The 17,955-nt window shown below is 45.5% G+C and overlaps 1 protein-coding gene across 40 annotated transcripts in view; it reads right to left on the bottom strand.

Annotated features, from left to right (window-relative positions):
* The window catches only part of ANK2 (ankyrin 2), a 1,645,279-nt gene that overhangs the window by 405,215 nt on the left and 1,222,109 nt on the right, over positions 1 to 17,955 (bottom strand). For all 40 annotated transcript variants that reach the window (XM_069630993.1, XM_069630997.1, XM_069630984.1 and 37 more), the window contains 2 exons: positions 10,687 to 10,785; positions 6,145 to 6,243 (listed from right to left, as the gene is read on the bottom strand). In XM_069630993.1, the coding sequence (XP_069487094.1) occupies positions 6,145 to 6,243; positions 10,687 to 10,785 (198 nt within the window). The remainder of the gene's footprint in view (positions 1 to 6,144; positions 6,244 to 10,686; positions 10,786 to 17,955) is intronic.

The following is a 17,955-nucleotide window of genomic DNA, read 5'->3' as shown; positions in this document are numbered from 1 at the left end:
CCTCTCCACCTCTGATTGGTGCTCTGGGTCACGAGACTGGAACACCTACTTGAGCCTTCCACCCAGGGCAGCCTTGCAAAGGTTCAGGCAAAGGGCAAATCCTTAGGCACCTCCATCACCTGTTTGCCTGTTGTTCGCCCAGGTCGGCCTCTGACTGCTGCAACAATCAGGTAGGGAACAGTGAGTTGTGTACTTCTAGTAGCTATTGTTTTGTGCCACTACTTTTAACCTTCTTCCAAAGGGAAAGTGCCTTAGGCCTGTATTTTGAATCTATACTGTTTGTGCCACTACTTTGCATATTTTCTACAGAGATAGTGTTGCAGGCTTGCTCTTGCTTCTGCAGGAGTTAGGCACTGTCTCTCCCAACTCACACCCCTGTCCTAATTATACTCCTCTCTGTGCCCGTGTACACAGCACTCTCGGTAAGAGATGTGCCTGCACTCTCATCCAGCTAGTGCGGACACCTCACTCCACTCCCTTGCCTCACTTGTACACTCCTTATTGAGGCTGTAGGTCCTCCGCTATGTCAAGCTGCTCCAAACTTAGGAGCACTGAGGGGCACTCTGGTGCTCCAGAAACCTCTCCACACCATCATCCAGACCCCAACCCTACTTGCAACCTCTCCCTCCTCAACCTGACCACTCCAGGAGAACACGTCCCCAGCCTTCCCAGAACAACCCCCACCCCATCCACCCAGGCCTCTCACCAGACTTCCCCAGACCAACTGCATCTCACCCAGCCCCCAACCTGGAGTCCCATCATGTGACACAACACTCTGCAGGCCACACACTAGATACAATCTTCAGTTCTAACTGATCACCACGCTCCCACCCCGGCCACTGGTCTGGATGGACGAGGCAGCCATTTTTTTCACCCTCTCGACCACAGACACACCATCCTCCCAGCAGCCCCAAGACACACCTCCCACTGCCATCTATGGAAAAAGGTCAAAGTAACCCCCGACTTGGCTGATTCCCTTCCTGCTTCCCTGCCCTCCCTCACAATCCAGTTGGGTCAGCTCTACATCAGCCATTTTGGCCAATGTCTGGCTGAAGCTCATAGGTCTCTCACCCCTAATAGATCCTTCTCTAACATACAAGACCCCTGCCACATATGGTTCACCCCAGCTCCCAAATCTCTCAAAACCCAAAACCTAATACTAGAACGCACAGGGCAGGATGGCCCTTTGCCACAGAATAGAGCGTCTTACACCCAGCAGATCAAAGCCTACAGGGCAGAAATTTGCAAGGCCAAAAAAGTCCTTTTACTGGAATAGAATCATCAATGGCCCTAACACCTGTAGGGATCTCCACAAGACCATCTCAGAATTCAAGCCCCCTCTTGCACTGCCTACTCCCCAGCCCACGTGCAGGCACTCATTGACTCTCTCTCTCTCTGTCCACTTCCACAACATAGCCCTGGAAAGACACATCACAATTGGCACCAAAATAGCATCACTACTGAACCACTCCCTTGCTTGCACGTCCAGGTTCCCAGAACCACCCACCACCCACCCATCTCTTCTGTTCTTCTCTCCTATCTCCCACCCTGAATTTCTAAAGCTACTAGCTAACAGCCATCCCTCAGGATCCCCTGGAGATCCCTGGCCCCTTTCTCTGCTAAAAGAAATAATTTCCTCAACCTTGGGCCAGCAGCTTAGCAAGATCGATCATTTACACTTCTCTCACTTCAGGCACTTCCCAGTAGGTTTCAAGACAACCCACATCAATCCCCTGCTCAAAACCCCCTCTCTTGACCCCATTCTACTGGCCAACTACAGCTATATCTCAAACAATTGTTTCATAGCCAAAGAAATTGACCCAATAGCCTACACCCAGCTATGCCTTTTCATAGAAACTAATCTCCTCCTCGACCCTGCCCAATCCAGCTTCAGACCTCCATGAGGAACTGAATCTTGCCTAGTATCCATCTGGGATGCTCTCAAAAGAACCTCAGACTTGGACGGTTGTGCCGCACTAACCCTTCTCAACCTCTTGGCGGCCTTTGACACCATTGACCACTGCACCCTCACGGGCTGACTCTACTCCCTCTGCACCAGGGATGCAGCATTTAAGTGGATCTCCTCCTTCCTCTCCAACAGATCCCAAATAATACACATGCCTCCCTTCTCCTCAACTCCACGCCCTTTCACCAACAGAGTACCACAGGGTGCCTCTCTCTCACCCCTGCTCTTTAACCTCTACCTGAACCCTTTCCCCGCTATCATCCACTCACACAGCCTGTCTTGCTAAAACTACGCAGATGACACCCAAATCATCTTCCAGATCCCAAAGGACCCCTCCAACACTGCCCCAACCTCACTTCATGTCTCACAGAAATCAACCACTGGATAATGACTAACCACCTACTTCTCGACCCCAGAAAATACAAAATCATGAACTGAGGGAAGACTTCCCTCTTCCCCCAACCCACCCATTGCCCGTCCTCACTAGGCCCTCCCCCTTATACCCTCAACAAAGTAAAGAACCTTGGTTGCACCATGGACTCAGATCCGACACTATCAAATCACATCAGCTCAGTGTCAAAATCCTGCTACTTACACCTATGCTTTCTGCGATGCATCTTCTCCTACCTGACCTTCTCACGCAGAGTTGCCACAATCACAGCCATCACCCTCTCATGCCTGGACTATGCTAACAACCTATACCTGGACAAACCCTGCATTTCATCTTAGAAACCTCCAACGGGTCCAAAACAATGCAGCAATGCTCCTTCTTGCCCTAGGCTCCATAGAACACATCACACACACCCTCCGTGTCCTTCACTGACTACTGATCGGGCATCGGTCCACCTTCAAGGCTATGTGCATCACCCACCGTGCTCTGCAGAACACACGCCCAGAATATTTACAACACAAGCTTGGTCCTCCAAGGACGTTCAGCCACAGCGCTTTGAGGCCATACCAATGGCATAGGTGCTATACAACTACCATATAACATAACAAAGCAGGGAAAAGGGTTATCGCCTTAGTTTTAGAAATACCAAGATTGAATTATTGATGATAATAGGACATCAAATTACGCAAGTGATATTCAATCTTATTTTATTACTCCCTGAGTAATAGGCCTTTCAGAAAGAAACATACAGTTATAGGCTTGTTCCCCACCCTGTGACACAGGGATTTTTTTAATTATTTATGTTTCCATCATTTTCTTTTATTTCCTAAGTAAATAAAATATGTAGAAAAGGGTGAGGGAGATCTTTTGTTACTGTCCACTTTTTTAGATAGGTGGTGCATCACCATTTAACTAGGCACTTAGACCCACATAGGGTTTTCCTACAATTTCTAGAGGGACAGTATTTTTTCGGGAGACTTCATTTTAAGTGATCATTTAATTTATGTAGTTAATATAACCTTAATATAACCTAGCATACATGTGCTGCCATAATGAATTGATTGCATACTGTATGGCTTGTTACCCCATTTTGGTTCTAGCACTGGATATTCTCTAGAGGCAGCCCTATTGTGCTGAAGCTCAGATTCGGATCATGTCAGCGCTCCTCTCGCCTCAACAAACAAAGTCCACGAGGACCAGCTCGGTACATCATTCATGAAGTCTTGTAGCCTGCAGCCTCCTTGCTGCCTGAAGATGGCGGTAGACTCCTACTATTCGTTGCTAGTGAGAAGAGATGCGCCGTACTAAGAGAAGTCTAGTAATAGAAATCAGATTGGGGCAGACGACATTCAGCCGTGATTTATGTACGCTGGAGTACTTCATAAAACGATCACTGTCCACTGTGCATCAGTATGCATGAGGTTTCAAATCCTGTACAGCACAGGGTTCTTCTCTTGAGTAGTTGGGACTGGGGCATATGTTAGGCAAGAATTGATGTAGTAACTCTGTGGGAGACTACACAACACATGTCTGCTTAGTTTTAGGTAACCCACCTATTGGTATACGGCTATACTACACAAGTTGGTAGTGTGACTGAGCAGCCAGGCCTATCTCAAGAGGGGTAAATGTGAGCTATAGAGCTGTAGCAATGAAATTCCAAATACAAGTAGCCAAGTAACACTTACACTCAAGGTTTCAGTTATAAATAGTTCTTTATTTATTTAACATCAATTTTTAAACAAGCGTTCTTTAAAAAGGGCAAGGTATGTAACAATCAAATATACTTTAAAATACTTTGCCAGAATCCACACAAGTTTAGTGGACACTCTTTGGATATGCTTTTTACACACTTCCTACATCCGGAGGTGACTTCACAAGGACAGTAATGGTATTTATATATCACTAATTATCTGTTGTAGAGTCTGAGGTTGCAGAAAGGAAAGGTTAAAGGAAGGAAAAAGGTTAAGCAGACTCTCAGGGCATGTGAGTATACCTAAATCGTCCAATGAGTCTAGACAATCCTCTCCCAGCAATAGCAGTCTAAAACAAGTTACCACCTCTGAGGGACAGAAATATCAAAGTCAATGGGCTAGAAGAGTCTGCAGGGTGCCAGGACAGCCAAAGGTCATTTGGAGCACAGTCTATGGAGCTGAGGCCCTTTGTAGATAATAAAAGTATTGCACAAAGTTAGAGAGTTTTGTCAAAATCACTTCTAGGGTCACATGCTATTACACTTGTGAAAAGCAGGGTTGGAATCAACTCCAACAAAAGAATTATTGCAAGTCTCAACTGAGAAGAGCACAGCTAAAGACACTGAGAGTACCCCAAGTCTAAACATTAACTCTGGTTTGAAGAAGAGTGGTCCAGCTGGATTCTGTCCTGTTGTAGCGGTGCAGATTCTGGGTACCTGAGCCTCAGTCGTGGGGACAAGAGGGAGGACGTCTGGAGGATCCTGTGGCAGCAATTTGTAGGTTGGCGGCAGCTACAGGATCTTTACGGATCAGTAGCACTTTGAGGTTTCAGCGTGCAGTAAACGGCACCACCGCAGATCTTGGATACCGGTTGGCTTCCTTGAGTCCTGCACTCCGGTGAGGGGACTCGAGCTTTAGTTGTCCTGCTCCTGGACGGTCCTTAAGAGACTCCTGGAGGTTCTGACCAGATTGTAGACGTTGCACTACACTACAGATTTCTCGACCCCTGGCACTCGGTTCTTGCAGTAGCGAAGAAGTACAGCCAATCAGGGAAGATGGTCCAGTGGCGTTCGTCTCAGGGTTAATTGGTCGCTCTAACCCAAGGGGAGAAGTCGTCCCTTCCAGAGCTTCTCTTGTGGATCAGAAAAAGGAGTTTCAGCACAGCAGCAGGGCTTCACCGAGCAATTCAAAGGCCCAGGAGGATGCAGCAAGCTTTGTTCACAGTTTTTTCATCAGGTGTTCTTCCCAGTGGTCGACTCGGACTCCAGTCCCAAAACCTTCACCATTTAAGCAGGATTCTCCCATTCATGCACATTCCACATAAGATGGGGTGTGCTGGACCCACAAAGAGAAAAGGTAAGTAAAGTCAATTTCACTTTACTGTTCTTGGGAAATGGAGTTCACACAAGAAAAAGTATTTAAACCGTATGAGAAATCTAAAGGATTTCTCTGTGGCACTGCACTGAAGGTGCTGTGAGTCACCATACAAAAAGAAGATGCCTTTGGAGTTTGTCAGACTCCAAAAACAAAGGAAACATATAATCCAAATCAGGTCAGAACACAAGAGAGGGTGAGAAAAAGGTCTCCCTCACTCCAGGGTTAAAATGAAAAAGTCCTAAAATCCAGCAAAAGAGCTGGGGTCTCTGAGGTGGGAGGAATTAAACACTAAAATGAATATTCTCCCTGTCAGCGTATACATAATTAAGAGCATGATTTGTGTTTCTATTAAACGCACGCACTAGTAGCTAGATGCAGGAAGGAAAAAAACAATCTCACTGGAGTACGTTTTGAAAAGAGTTTTTCTAGTCCTCCTACTTTTTCAGCGTTAAGTAAAAGCATAACGTGGGAACTCAGTGTCTGATAGAACATGAACACAACATTCTCCATTTTAAACAGCAACTGTTGATAGTAGGGCGTTGGAAGCACCGACCCATTGCATGCACTGATTTTTAAATACGTGAAACATAAATAATGATGCTTAACTTTGATTGCTACATTTGACTATAGAGCTAATAGCTTAAAAATGTTAGGACAGCAGTATATTTTCACACACAGACGCTCACGTTGCCGACATCGGTTGTGAAACGTGCGCTCACCTTGGCCGTCGCATGAGGGGAGGCCCCTTTCTCGAGCAGCAGCAGCGCCACCTTCTGGTTGTCATAGTGTGCAGCAACATGGAGTGGGGTGAGGCCGTTCTGTAAAGGTGTGTTTAGGTTATTGCATTAAGTCACAGTTAGAGCGGGAAAAGCTGCGAGCAGGTCACAACGTGACGCAGATTAAACGGACGTTAATGGGCTACCAAACAAAGGTCGAAACCAAGGTGACAACGAAATCAAAAGATACTTCTTAAAATGAAGCTTTGACAGAAACTGAAAAATAAAGGGACTGTTAGTAAAATGTAAATCGAGGTGCAAGCATTATGGGGCACACTTAACCAGCTGATGTACCATGTATGTAACACTTATATGACCAAAATACACTTTGGCACATTTGCTAAATTGGACCATCACACAATGTAGCTTTTTTGCACAAATGCTAACATTTCACAGTGGGCTTGAGGGTCACACTACCATGACACGCACTCCAACAATTTACATAATGTGCACAGCTTTGCCCACCTCACTAAAAGGACAAAATGTGCTGTGAACGCACTACATTGAGGACAATTGCATTAGAATTAGGAAGAAAGAGAGTTCCCTTTTGTTTACTTTTTTGTAATCATGTTTATTAGCCAGGATGAGTGTATTTGCCCCAATTGGGGTGACAGTTGCTTAGTTGACTGTGATTGCTGCTTAGCACGGCTTAGCATCACTCAGCATTGTCATTTTCAGTTACCCTTTGATGGGTATTCAGAAGTGAAGGGATGGCACTGGTGTGCCTTGTGATCTTGGGCAAAACCTTCATGTGAATGTGTGCTCACTAGTAGACACTATTGGTACATCAAAAAGAAATATATGTTCTTATGGGGCAAACAACCTAATTATGAAGACTTGTGTACCAGTGCATGGTTTACTTTCAGAAATTAGCATTTTCTTCAACCCAGCCCCATCAATAACTTGTGTGGCTGTCCCCAAAGCACTTCATTTTCTTTTTTAGATGTGACAGCAAGGCTATACACTGCTGGGCAGCGACAAGAATTCTGCAAACATTCGGAGGTCGCGGGAGGTCAAAGCTCTGTGACTGGCAGAAGCAGATTTCAGTAAAGCAGTTGTATGGAGAAGAAAGGCTCCCTCTGCGTCTAAAAGGATCAGCACTTAAGGAAGTGATTACCTTTCTTCTCAGCCTCCCCTGACAGTGTTTACGGCCTGATGGGCGTGGTCTTTTATTGCGAGCCAAACCCACAAGTCGCTGCTCAGTTGACAGCTCTGCCTTTGCAGGTACATTTGGAGAGCAACTGTATTTTTTCTTAGCCCCACCTACAGACACATACCCCACTGAATAGTTAAGACAACACACCTGTCCTTGTTACATAAATCTCTTACATATAAACAGTGCTTTAAGTGGAATACAAAATCTAGGTGGGCTCTTATAGGGAGTGGACTAATGGGGGGCTTGCGGCTTAGGTAAGTGCCACGTCCCACCTCTCCGTTTACTCTTTCATTGTAACACCGACTCCCCCCGTCAGGCATCCCTTTGCATCGATCATCATCCTCTCACCCGAGGTGTGATTGTGTTGATCCCTGAATCTTTTAGTTAAAATGTTGCCTTGCTGGGGTCAGCGCCACAATTGTGGAAAGATTAGGAGGGTTGGGACTACCAGGGAATTTTAGGGAGCCCAGGAAGTGTCTGCCGGGGCTTTGCCCCTGTTAGCCCCAGCCAATTTAAAGACCTGGCTATAAAGCAGATTTTTGACCCGGCAGGAAGAACTGGGTAAAAAAAAGTCACAGAGCAAGGTTAATTGGGATGTGTACAGGGCACTTGTGCCATTGGTGTGGACTTGTAGCAAGGGTGGCCCTTCTGGGGATTGCAAGCAGGCACCTGGGTGTGTAGTGGAAAGGGAGCCTGGTTTGAGTGTGTGCTCTTTGGTTCTTTTTGGTTGTCATGTGCGGGGGCAGAGATCTGGAAACTACCAGTGCTTCAAAATAGCTCTTCACTGAGTCAATGTTTGTCCCGTGCACATCCAGGTGCAGAATTGGCTGGGAAAGGCCACTCACCGGGGAGTAAAATCCAGTGGGGATTTCAGAATGACCGAACATGTTCAAAGACTCTCTATTGCAACTCACTATGATATGATAGGTTATTTATAATGCTCTTAATACCCAGAGGTTTCTAAGCACGGTCCTGGGGATAGAACCTGTGTTGCTCTGTGTCGTCTTGTTTCCAAGGTGAGCGTGAGCGCATTGCCCCTGAGCTATCCTCCCAGTACTATATGCGCATGCTACTCACAGACAGTCAATGCAGGTATACTGACAACCAGACCGAAGTTTACATCGGGCAGAGAGCCCTGGCGTTTCTACACCCTGGTCCCACTTGTTGCCCATATTCCGCACAGAGCTGCAGCTAGAGAAACATTAAGAAACAAATGGGGGCGAATAGGGGACACCTTCACGACACCTTGAGCATATTGAAAGTCTAGTCTAGGCATTTTACTAATCTTAACATGACAGAGATGACCTTCCAGAAAGAAAGCACTGGGACTTGACACAATTAGGCAGTGCCCTCCCTAAAAGTTGCCTTTAAAGCTTGATTCATAATAATAAAATCAGGCTTTTGTATAGAGCTTCATGGTACGTTGCACCAACTTCTAAGCACTGTAATAATAAATGTACTGTTGCCTAATTTAGTGGCACTCAATTTATCGACCTTGGAAGGATAAATGACCAGGGTCGGACAGGGGCATAACATTGTTTTGGGCACCAATGAAAAAGTGGCCCAAAGTTTCAAACGGCAATTCATTCCTTTTGTGACAGACTGTTTGAGTAGTACCCAAGGGGGAGGTTTTTGATCAAATGTGATGCAAATTGTGTATTTTAAAGACTATTCATTCAGTAAAACTGGTCAAGACTACTAGCCGCAGGGTGAAGTAAATGATCAAACTGCCTCACATGGGCCAAACAAGTGGCCCACACTAGCATTTAGCATTTTTGGTTTGGGCATTGCCCTATTGCTCTGTAGGCCAGTCTGCGCCTGTAAACGACTGAGTCGGCCCTATCGGGAATTCAAACTCCCAAAGCGCAGGCATGCCCATATAAGAGAGGAGCGTTTCAAACACACTCTATCCATGCCCGCATAATTAGATGGGAAGTGTGTACTCTTAGTAGAAGTGTGAGAAATGCACGTGCAAGTCCCTGGGACTAAAACTATGAGTCTGTCAATTGTATCCCTTATTTAGGCCAAAAAGTGGGACTCATGCTGCGGCAGGTGCATTCTGCATTACGGCTGTCACAAAGGGAGCGCCATTGCTCACTGTTATACCAGAGTTAATAGGTTTAGCAATATATGAATAGATTGCCCACACCCTCACACAAAAAACAATGCACAAAACCTACATTATAAACGCCGTTGAGTTAAGATAGTCATCACTTCACAGACCCACCGATTTTCTTAGGTCATCTTAACTCTATCCCAACTAAAGTTTTTTCACTGAATTCCAGGGGTTATGTTATACTATATCTTCTCCAGGGCTAACTGGCCACGACCGATTTGCACCAATTGCATAAAAAAGACAGATGCCAACTAGCGATGCTCCGGCCTACAGCCAAGACGAATATCCCTCTGCCTAGTAACGAACATGATCACACCGGCCATGGCCTGGGATCTGGTTAGTTTAGCATGGAAGTAACGAATTGTGGTAATACCCAGAAGTTTCTAAGCGTGGACTCAGGGATCGAACCTGTATAGCTCTGTGCTGTCTTGCTTCCAAGGCGAGCACATTGCCCCTGAGCTATCCTCCCGAGACAGGTCCGGAGAATTGATGGTTTTGAGATGCTACTCTTTGGAGATCTAAAATGATATGTTAATATAACATGAAAACCAACTTTGGTCAACTGGAATCACTTTTCTTAAGAATTGGGGCCAGTTTGCCCTCATGTGTGGCATTTCTCCTACTCTAGTCCCTTCATCCCTACAACGCAAAGCTATGTTACAAAAACCAGTGAAATATTTGTGATGGAGTAGTTAAATTAACGTCTCCGTGGAACTTTCAGTTCATTTGCGTTTTGTGTTTGTTTTATGTTTTGCCCTCAAACATCAGGGTACCAATGTATTAATTATTTTTTGACAGTTTTCGCTTAACACTGGACGGTTTTCCAAATCTCTTGCAAATCACAAGCAACGGATTCGAGAAACTGCTATGGCATTACAAAATGTGTGCTTTTTTAAAAGAATAAAATGATTTAACAATACAGACAACCTTATTTACAAAAATAGACACATTTCTTTTGCAATTAGCAATTCAGAAACCTTTCCGTACATAAAACACAAATAATAATCCGTATACAATGACAAACAATCTTAGCTGAAAAACAACTAACCAGCCACAGGTTAGACATCCAGTGGACTGTTTCAGGCACATGCAAGTGATTAGCGATAGTCAATATATATTCTCTCCATTCTTAATTAATCAAAAGAAACGAGACATCAAATTCTGGCCAACTTGACTGCTTTTCAGCTATTGCCCTCTCAATAAATGGCTTTACCTTTCCGGCAAAATCTGGGGGCGCTCGACGCTGCAAGAGGAGTTTGGCCACATCCAGGCTTCCGTACTTGGCTGCGACATGGAGAGGCGTGAACCCCTTCTGCAAACATTTCCAAAAAAAACATTTACGTTGATATTCCAAGACATTTACATTCGCCACAAACAAGTAACAGCTCAACGTTATTTGCAGGTTCTGGGGTTATGTTCTTAGGCGAAACTAATTTCCAAAATGCAACATTGATGGCAAATGTGTTCCAATAGGTAAGGGAGGCGGGCACACAACAAATCCCATTGCCCCTATTGGCAGGTCATCCAGGAACCTACGAAGCAGGTGGACAACTATCAGGCCGACATGCCTGGGTATGGAGGGTTTAGGGTGGCTGTACAACTGATCTTCTGGGAAAGAAAGACACTAAAGTTCCCTAAAATACACTTGACATGCATGTAGTTCTCTGGGCTACACATGTGAATGATCGTTTACATGGGAAGAAATATGCATATTTGAGATGGTCTGATATTGTAATTGGGTATTTATAATGCGCTTTATACCCAGAGGTTTCTGAGCACAGACCAAGGGATCGAACCTGTGTTGTTCCGTGTTGTCTTGCTTCCAAGGTGACCGCATTGCCCCTGAGCTATCCTCCGGAGACATTCCGTGCTGGAAGTAGTTTTCAATGGCCTTCAGGTGTAAATGCGGTGTAGCCATGTGAAAGGTGCAGTCTCTGGACCACTAAGAGTAACACACACTTGTGCGGTCATTGCAAGTGACCCTTTCCTAGGTTGTCCAGGATGCACTCTTTTGGCACTTTGATCATCTGTGAAGCGCAGCACTGCTCCATGTACATAAATGGAACCCAGGATGTAGACGTTGTAAACCAATTTCTGAACTCGCACACCGCACCTTCATAGCTTAGCAGAAGGCACAGGCTCATTCCACACACCCTGCACTCACATATAACACAAAGACGTCGGCACAGCACCTCTGCCATTAGAATGAAGCTACTTTTAAGGACGGAAATTCAAACTGTAGCTTCCCACATAACTCTCTTTCTCAGTAAACACAACCCAGCCCTCTTTACTTCATAGTTTGCCTCTGCTTCACCCAACCGCACGCCATTCAGACATGGGTGACTAGCAGGGCCTTGTAGGTTTAATGGCTGAAATGCACACACGCATAATAGCACCTCCCAACTTTTTCACAATTAGGACTCTGGTCCGTCCAAGGCGTTCAACCAACAGCGCGTTGGGACCATATCTGCTGCATCTGTACCTGCAACCCTACAGTTCCTTCTCTCTGCACTTATGAGCCACCCGTTGGCTGCACTTTCTGACTCACCTGCACTGAGTCACACGCTGGCTGCACTCTTGAGTTACCTGCCCTTCTCCCCCTCGGCACTTCTCCCCTCCCACTTCCCTGCACTTGTGCGATCTGAATGACACAGGGCCTAGTAAGATTGTTGTTTTGTCCTCCCTCCGTTCCCCCCCCTTGTCTTGCCGCTCCTAGAAACACTTGAGTACATGTGCATTATAAAGGCCATATCATATCATAATTATGGTGAGACAAAATGAAGGAATGTCTACTTTCTAGACATCCATGGATGTCTGCGTGTCTCTGTGCTTCTCACGTGTAAAGTACCCCTCAATCCAGTCACCGATTTACACCTGAGATAAAGGCATGTGAAATCCTCAAATAATATGACAACACGTCGAGGCTTGCCTTTCCTTATGACCTACATGCAGTGAAACATATACACAAGTAAGAAAGCTCAGTGGGTTGAGCACTTGCTGGACATGTCTGCCTCTAACCTGCAAGACAAAGGTTCCAGTCCCAGCAGGACCTGTCTCTGTGTTGTATCCTTCTGAATGTGTGCACATGGACTCCTGTGCATTCAGTAACAATAAAATCCATAACTATTTAAGAGGGACGAGGAAATTCCATGTGCTGATACCCCAACAAGCTAATGCACACGCTCTCCATTCCGTGGATGTGGATTGGCCGCCTGCCGTTGCATTCAATGGTAAAATCACAGCTTGCATTGAATCCTATGGGCAGAGGGATTCCATTTGTCACGAGGCAGGAACTGGGAACTTGTTGTGAGAGCTGCTGGAGGTGCTGCCTGTTAAGGTAAGTGGGAGTGCCCCCAGCCCACATCATATATTCACCCAAGACCGAGCCAACCCTTTTGAGTTTCTGGGAGTAAGACGTCCTTTAAACAAAGGGCCTGATTCATGGAATTCTTTGCACAGTTCAAAGTGAATTTGCACTGCTGAAAAGTGACTTTGCACTGCCGACACAACCCCTGATTCATGGAACAGTGTATTTTTGCAGTACAAAATGAGCTTTGCACTGACTTTGCGCTGCACAAACACACTTTGCACAGTTCCATGAATCAGGGTTTGTGTCGGCAGTGCAAAGTCACTGAACCGTGCAAACAATTCCCTGAATCAGGCCCAAAGAGACTTTTGAAAGTGCTTTCATTTTAATCATGTTTTTGTTCATTTATTTTCAACAGGAATCATGCGAACCCCTGCCCTTCCTTTCTCTAAACCTGTAACAATTCAGTAATGTTCCTGAAATTGTCACAGTCCTCATAAAAACGGGAAATAATGTCCTGCAAGTGCAGACTCCTGGCGCGGTTAGACTGACGGATGTGTCCTTGCCTTTCCGCCAATGGGAGCAAGGTTGGTGGCCTGGTCCTCTTCCACCTTCCTGAGGGGGGAAGGGGGTAGCGTGTTCTAGCCGCTGACCGTGTTATCAACTCCGACTCTTGTTCGAACCAGGAGACCAGACAAAACGCGAGGTTCCTGTATCTGCTCAATAGCCGAGAGGCTCCTGCAGCCGCCCCACTTTACAAGCACGAGATCGATGCTGCAATACGACATCCATGCGTGCCACATTTTCCATTACACAAGGATGCCTCTTGGCGCTTGCCATCTCACCTGTTAGCCACCATCTGTGGCTGGGCACGTGCCAGTCCAAGATCGCTGGCAAACAATAAACAAATAAATAGAAAGCATTGCCCTTTCTTGACACGCTGCATTATTGACCAGGACTGGATGGCAGAGCAGGGTCTGGGCAACCACGGGAAAGCCTGGACAATGCGTCGATGCCCAAATCAGACAATCACTGCAAGAGAGGCTCGCGTGCCAACCAACATCAACTCTAACCGGCTAATCATTTCTGCTGTTAAAATATGTACTTGGGACAATCCACAGCATCGCTGAGCGCTTGCTGCTGGCGCAGTGCTAACATAGCTGTGGGCGAGCATGCACAAATGCAAGGTGATACGCCTTGTTATTAAATTCTATACAAAGAGGGGGCGGTTCCAAGCAGGGAAAGTCCTGCCAGCCTCTTCAACAGAATGGGGACTGGTTAACCGTTCTTTGCTCTTGCTCTAGGCCTGTTGTCTGGTAGGACATGTCAAGCCTGGAACATTTTCTTGAATATCTTAAATGATTATCTGTCCTTCACATATGTCCTCTCTCTTCCTTTCCATAGGGGAAGGGCACTGCAGTCAATAAATCCCGGTGTTCTAGCTGTAATTCAGTTTTGAAAAATGTAATATGATCATTGTCAAGAAAGGAATCCAAGTGAGGGCACGCCACTAGTCTTTGGCTGCTAGGCAGGGACAGGTACTGGCTTCTGCTTCCCAGTCAGTGTTCTGGTGTCGCCATGCACCAATAAGGAACGCCTACACGTCGAAGACGTGCAACCATGCCAGTTACATGTCATGATATTGTGATGGCCTTAAATTCCGTCTCTGAGGTAGTTGGCATTTCAGTTAATGGGGGTTGTAATTGTAATTGGTTATTTATAGACGGGAGCAGCCAAGAAGAGTGTGGATAAACTCCGACCCCATACATCACAAGAACAGAAGGACACTCTCAACACTCACGCCACACCGGACAAAACGATGACAAAGGTCTAACATCCAACAACCCAAACATCAACCTAACTGACCAATTCAACGAAGAAGAAGCCTTCACGGACCTTCACCTAACCGGCATAAATAGAGAAGCACCGCCACTGAACAGCCAAGCTTTCAATCTAGCAGACCGCGTCAATGAAGATCCAGCCATCGCTGACCCTCATCCACCACCCTACAATGAAGATACAGAATTAGCTGATCCTCATCCACCTCCAATCAACGCCAATAACGATGCACCGCAACAAAACAACCACAAACCAAAACAAGGAACAACAAGCAAAACCACACCAAAAAGATCCACTGCAACCTCATCAATGCAAGGTTAATGTCCAAACATGCCACCGAAATATACGATCTGCTCTGCGATGGAGGGATCGACATCCTGTTTGTAACAGAAACATGGATAGACAACAACTACAAGATCACCCTCAACAACAGCCTGCCTCAATACTTCAAATGCGTCCAAGCAAACAGAAAAACAAAAAGAGTTGGGGGGGCTGGCAATCATTCACAAGGAACACCTGGATATCAAATTGGAAGACCCACTAAACATCGATAAATGCGAATCCCTAATCATACGTCTAACATTAAGCCCCAAAACAAACCTGAAATTCATACTAATATATAGACCACCAACCTTCGATGCAACCTTCATAGACACCTTCACAGAAGCAATCACCATCCTAGCCATCAAACACAATCGCCTGATAGTCCTCAGAGATTTCAACATCTGGTTTGAAGAAGAAACCACAACCATACAAAAATCGCTAACCAGCCAACTAGCAGCAATGAATCTGCAACAACTAGTCAAAGCAGCAACCCACTCGGCAGGGCACAGACTTGACACAATCTTCGCGAACAAACTACTCCTCACCACGGCACCCCCAATTCAAATACCCTGGAGCGACCATCTCATCATCCCCTTCGTAATCAAAATGACCACCCCAATAAACAATCAACTGGACAAAACACTGAACACCATGAAAATAAATTGGAGAACCATCAAAAACTCCAACTTAATTGAACTCCTGGAGCTTAGCATACTACACCAAACATTCATGGAAGAAGATGACCTGGACAAAAAATTAGCCCTGCTGCATTCCTGGATTATAACTACTATAGATAACATCGCCAAAGAAAAACCCTTCACTCCTTCTCATAAACGGGCAATGGCAAAATGGTTCACCCCACTACTTAGCACCATTAAAAGGAAAAACCGAAGACTAGAACTTGATTGGAGAAAACAAAACGACAATGCGAAATAACTGAAATTCCTACAACACAACCGCGCATACAAAAAGGAAATATAAAAAGCAAAGAGGAAACACTACGACAACCGAATCTTCGAAGCACCAAACACCCAAAAAGAACTCCTCAAAATCATAAACAAAATCAAAAACCCTCTGGGATGTAACAACACACCAACTCCGTCCACGAAACTATGCAATGACCTTGCTGACCACTTCAAAAACAAAATCACCAGCATCCAACAAACCATACAAAGCAGACTGCCTGATCTGACCACGACCCCCACCTACAACCAGGAGGAACACCCAAACAAACTACGAGGCTTTCCAGAAATGTCAGTGGAGACATTCGTCAAACTTGTGAATGAAAGCAATAACTCAGGGTCTCCCAAAGACCCATGCTCACCAGATATATACAAATCGATTCTTAAACATCCTCAACCTTTCCATCGCAACTGGGAAAGTGCCACAAGCCTTCAAAACTGCATACATCAGGCCACTACTCAAAGATACAGCGGGAAAGTAGAGGACCTCTCCAACTACAGACCCATCTCCAACATCCCGTACACAGCCAAACTGCTCGAAACTTACATATACAAAATGACCCAAGACTTCATAGAAGAGCACGGCCTACTAGACCAAGCACAAGTTGGCTTCAGACCAATGAGAGTAACGGAATCAGCTCTACTCTCATTATGGGACGATCTAAAAATGAACGCAGACTCAGACAACAGCACTGCCTTGGTACTCCTAGACCTATCAGCAGCATTTGACACAGTTAACCACGACACCCTCATAACGAGATTAGAAGGACTGGGAATAACAGACATCGCCTTACTATGGATCAAATCTTTCCTAACAAACAGAACGGAAACCGTATGGATTAAACCCTTCAAATCTAGCCCGAGAGATTCCACCTGTGAAGTACCACAAGGATCCTCCTTCTCCCTGCTACTATTAAACATCTACCTGTATCTACTTATCAGAATCATCAAAATCCATGGCCCCACCTGCTACAACTACGCCGACGAAACACAAATAATCTTCAAAATACAAGACAACCCGAAAATAAACTCAATGCTAGAAAACTGCCTCTATGATGTATTCCTCTGGATGAACTCCAACTGCCTCAAAATCAACCCAGGCAAAACAGAAATAATGATCGTCACAAAAAATGGAGGAGAAAACCACTTCATCCCTTGGCCAAGGGAACTCGGGACAACCCCAGCTCGCCAATTGTAAAAAACCTGGGAGTCCTGATGGACAATAATCTCACACTAGAGCCACAAGTAAACGCCCTTCTCAAGAAAAGCTTCTGCCTCCTGCAAGCGGCAAAGAGGATACTACCATTCCTATCGTTCGCCAACAAAACAACCACCATCATCGCCCTAGTCATGTACCGAGTAGACTACGTCAACAAACTATACTTAGGCATGCCGGAACGACTTAAAAAAAACTACAATGCATTCAAAACGCGGCAGCCAGACTGCTTCTGAAACTACCCCGAAGTGAACAAACCACACCAGCGCTGAAAACACTACATTGGCTACCAATAAAACAACAAATACAATTCAAAACAATGTGCATCACGCACAGAGTGGTACACAATGAAGGCGCTGAGGTACTGAGAGACAAACTGCGTCTACATCAACCAACAAGAACGCTCAGATCAAGCATTGACATCCGCCTGGAACTGAAACCCTACACCAAAAGAAAACTTGGAGGATGCTCCTTCCCTCACCAAGCCCTGAAAACCAGGAACAACCTTCCAAAGTACATACGTAACACAAGAAACCACCTACTATTCAGGAAACTACTCAAAACCTGGCTTTTCACGTCGTAACTAGAAACACCAGCCACAGGGGCACGCACACAACTAAAACATATATGAACGTAGAGAGAGACCCGGATCCACACCAAGCAATCAATGGGAAAAACACTCAGGAAAATATCCCACGACATACTAAACGACTTACCGGGAGAAAGCCGCAATACGACCAAAGACCATATACATAGCAAGACAAAAACAGAAACACTAGGAGGAATCATCAAGAGGACCATGACCTTAAACCATAGCCATTCCCAACAGACCTA

The sequence above is a fragment of the Ambystoma mexicanum genome, chromosome 6q (assembly GCF_040938575.1).
Source record: "Ambystoma mexicanum isolate Mex_15411 chromosome 6q, UKY_AmexF1_1, whole genome shotgun sequence".
NCBI classification, from domain to species: Eukaryota; Metazoa; Chordata; class Amphibia; order Caudata; family Ambystomatidae; genus Ambystoma; species Ambystoma mexicanum.
This window is presented reverse-complemented; position numbering and strand designations above follow the sequence as displayed.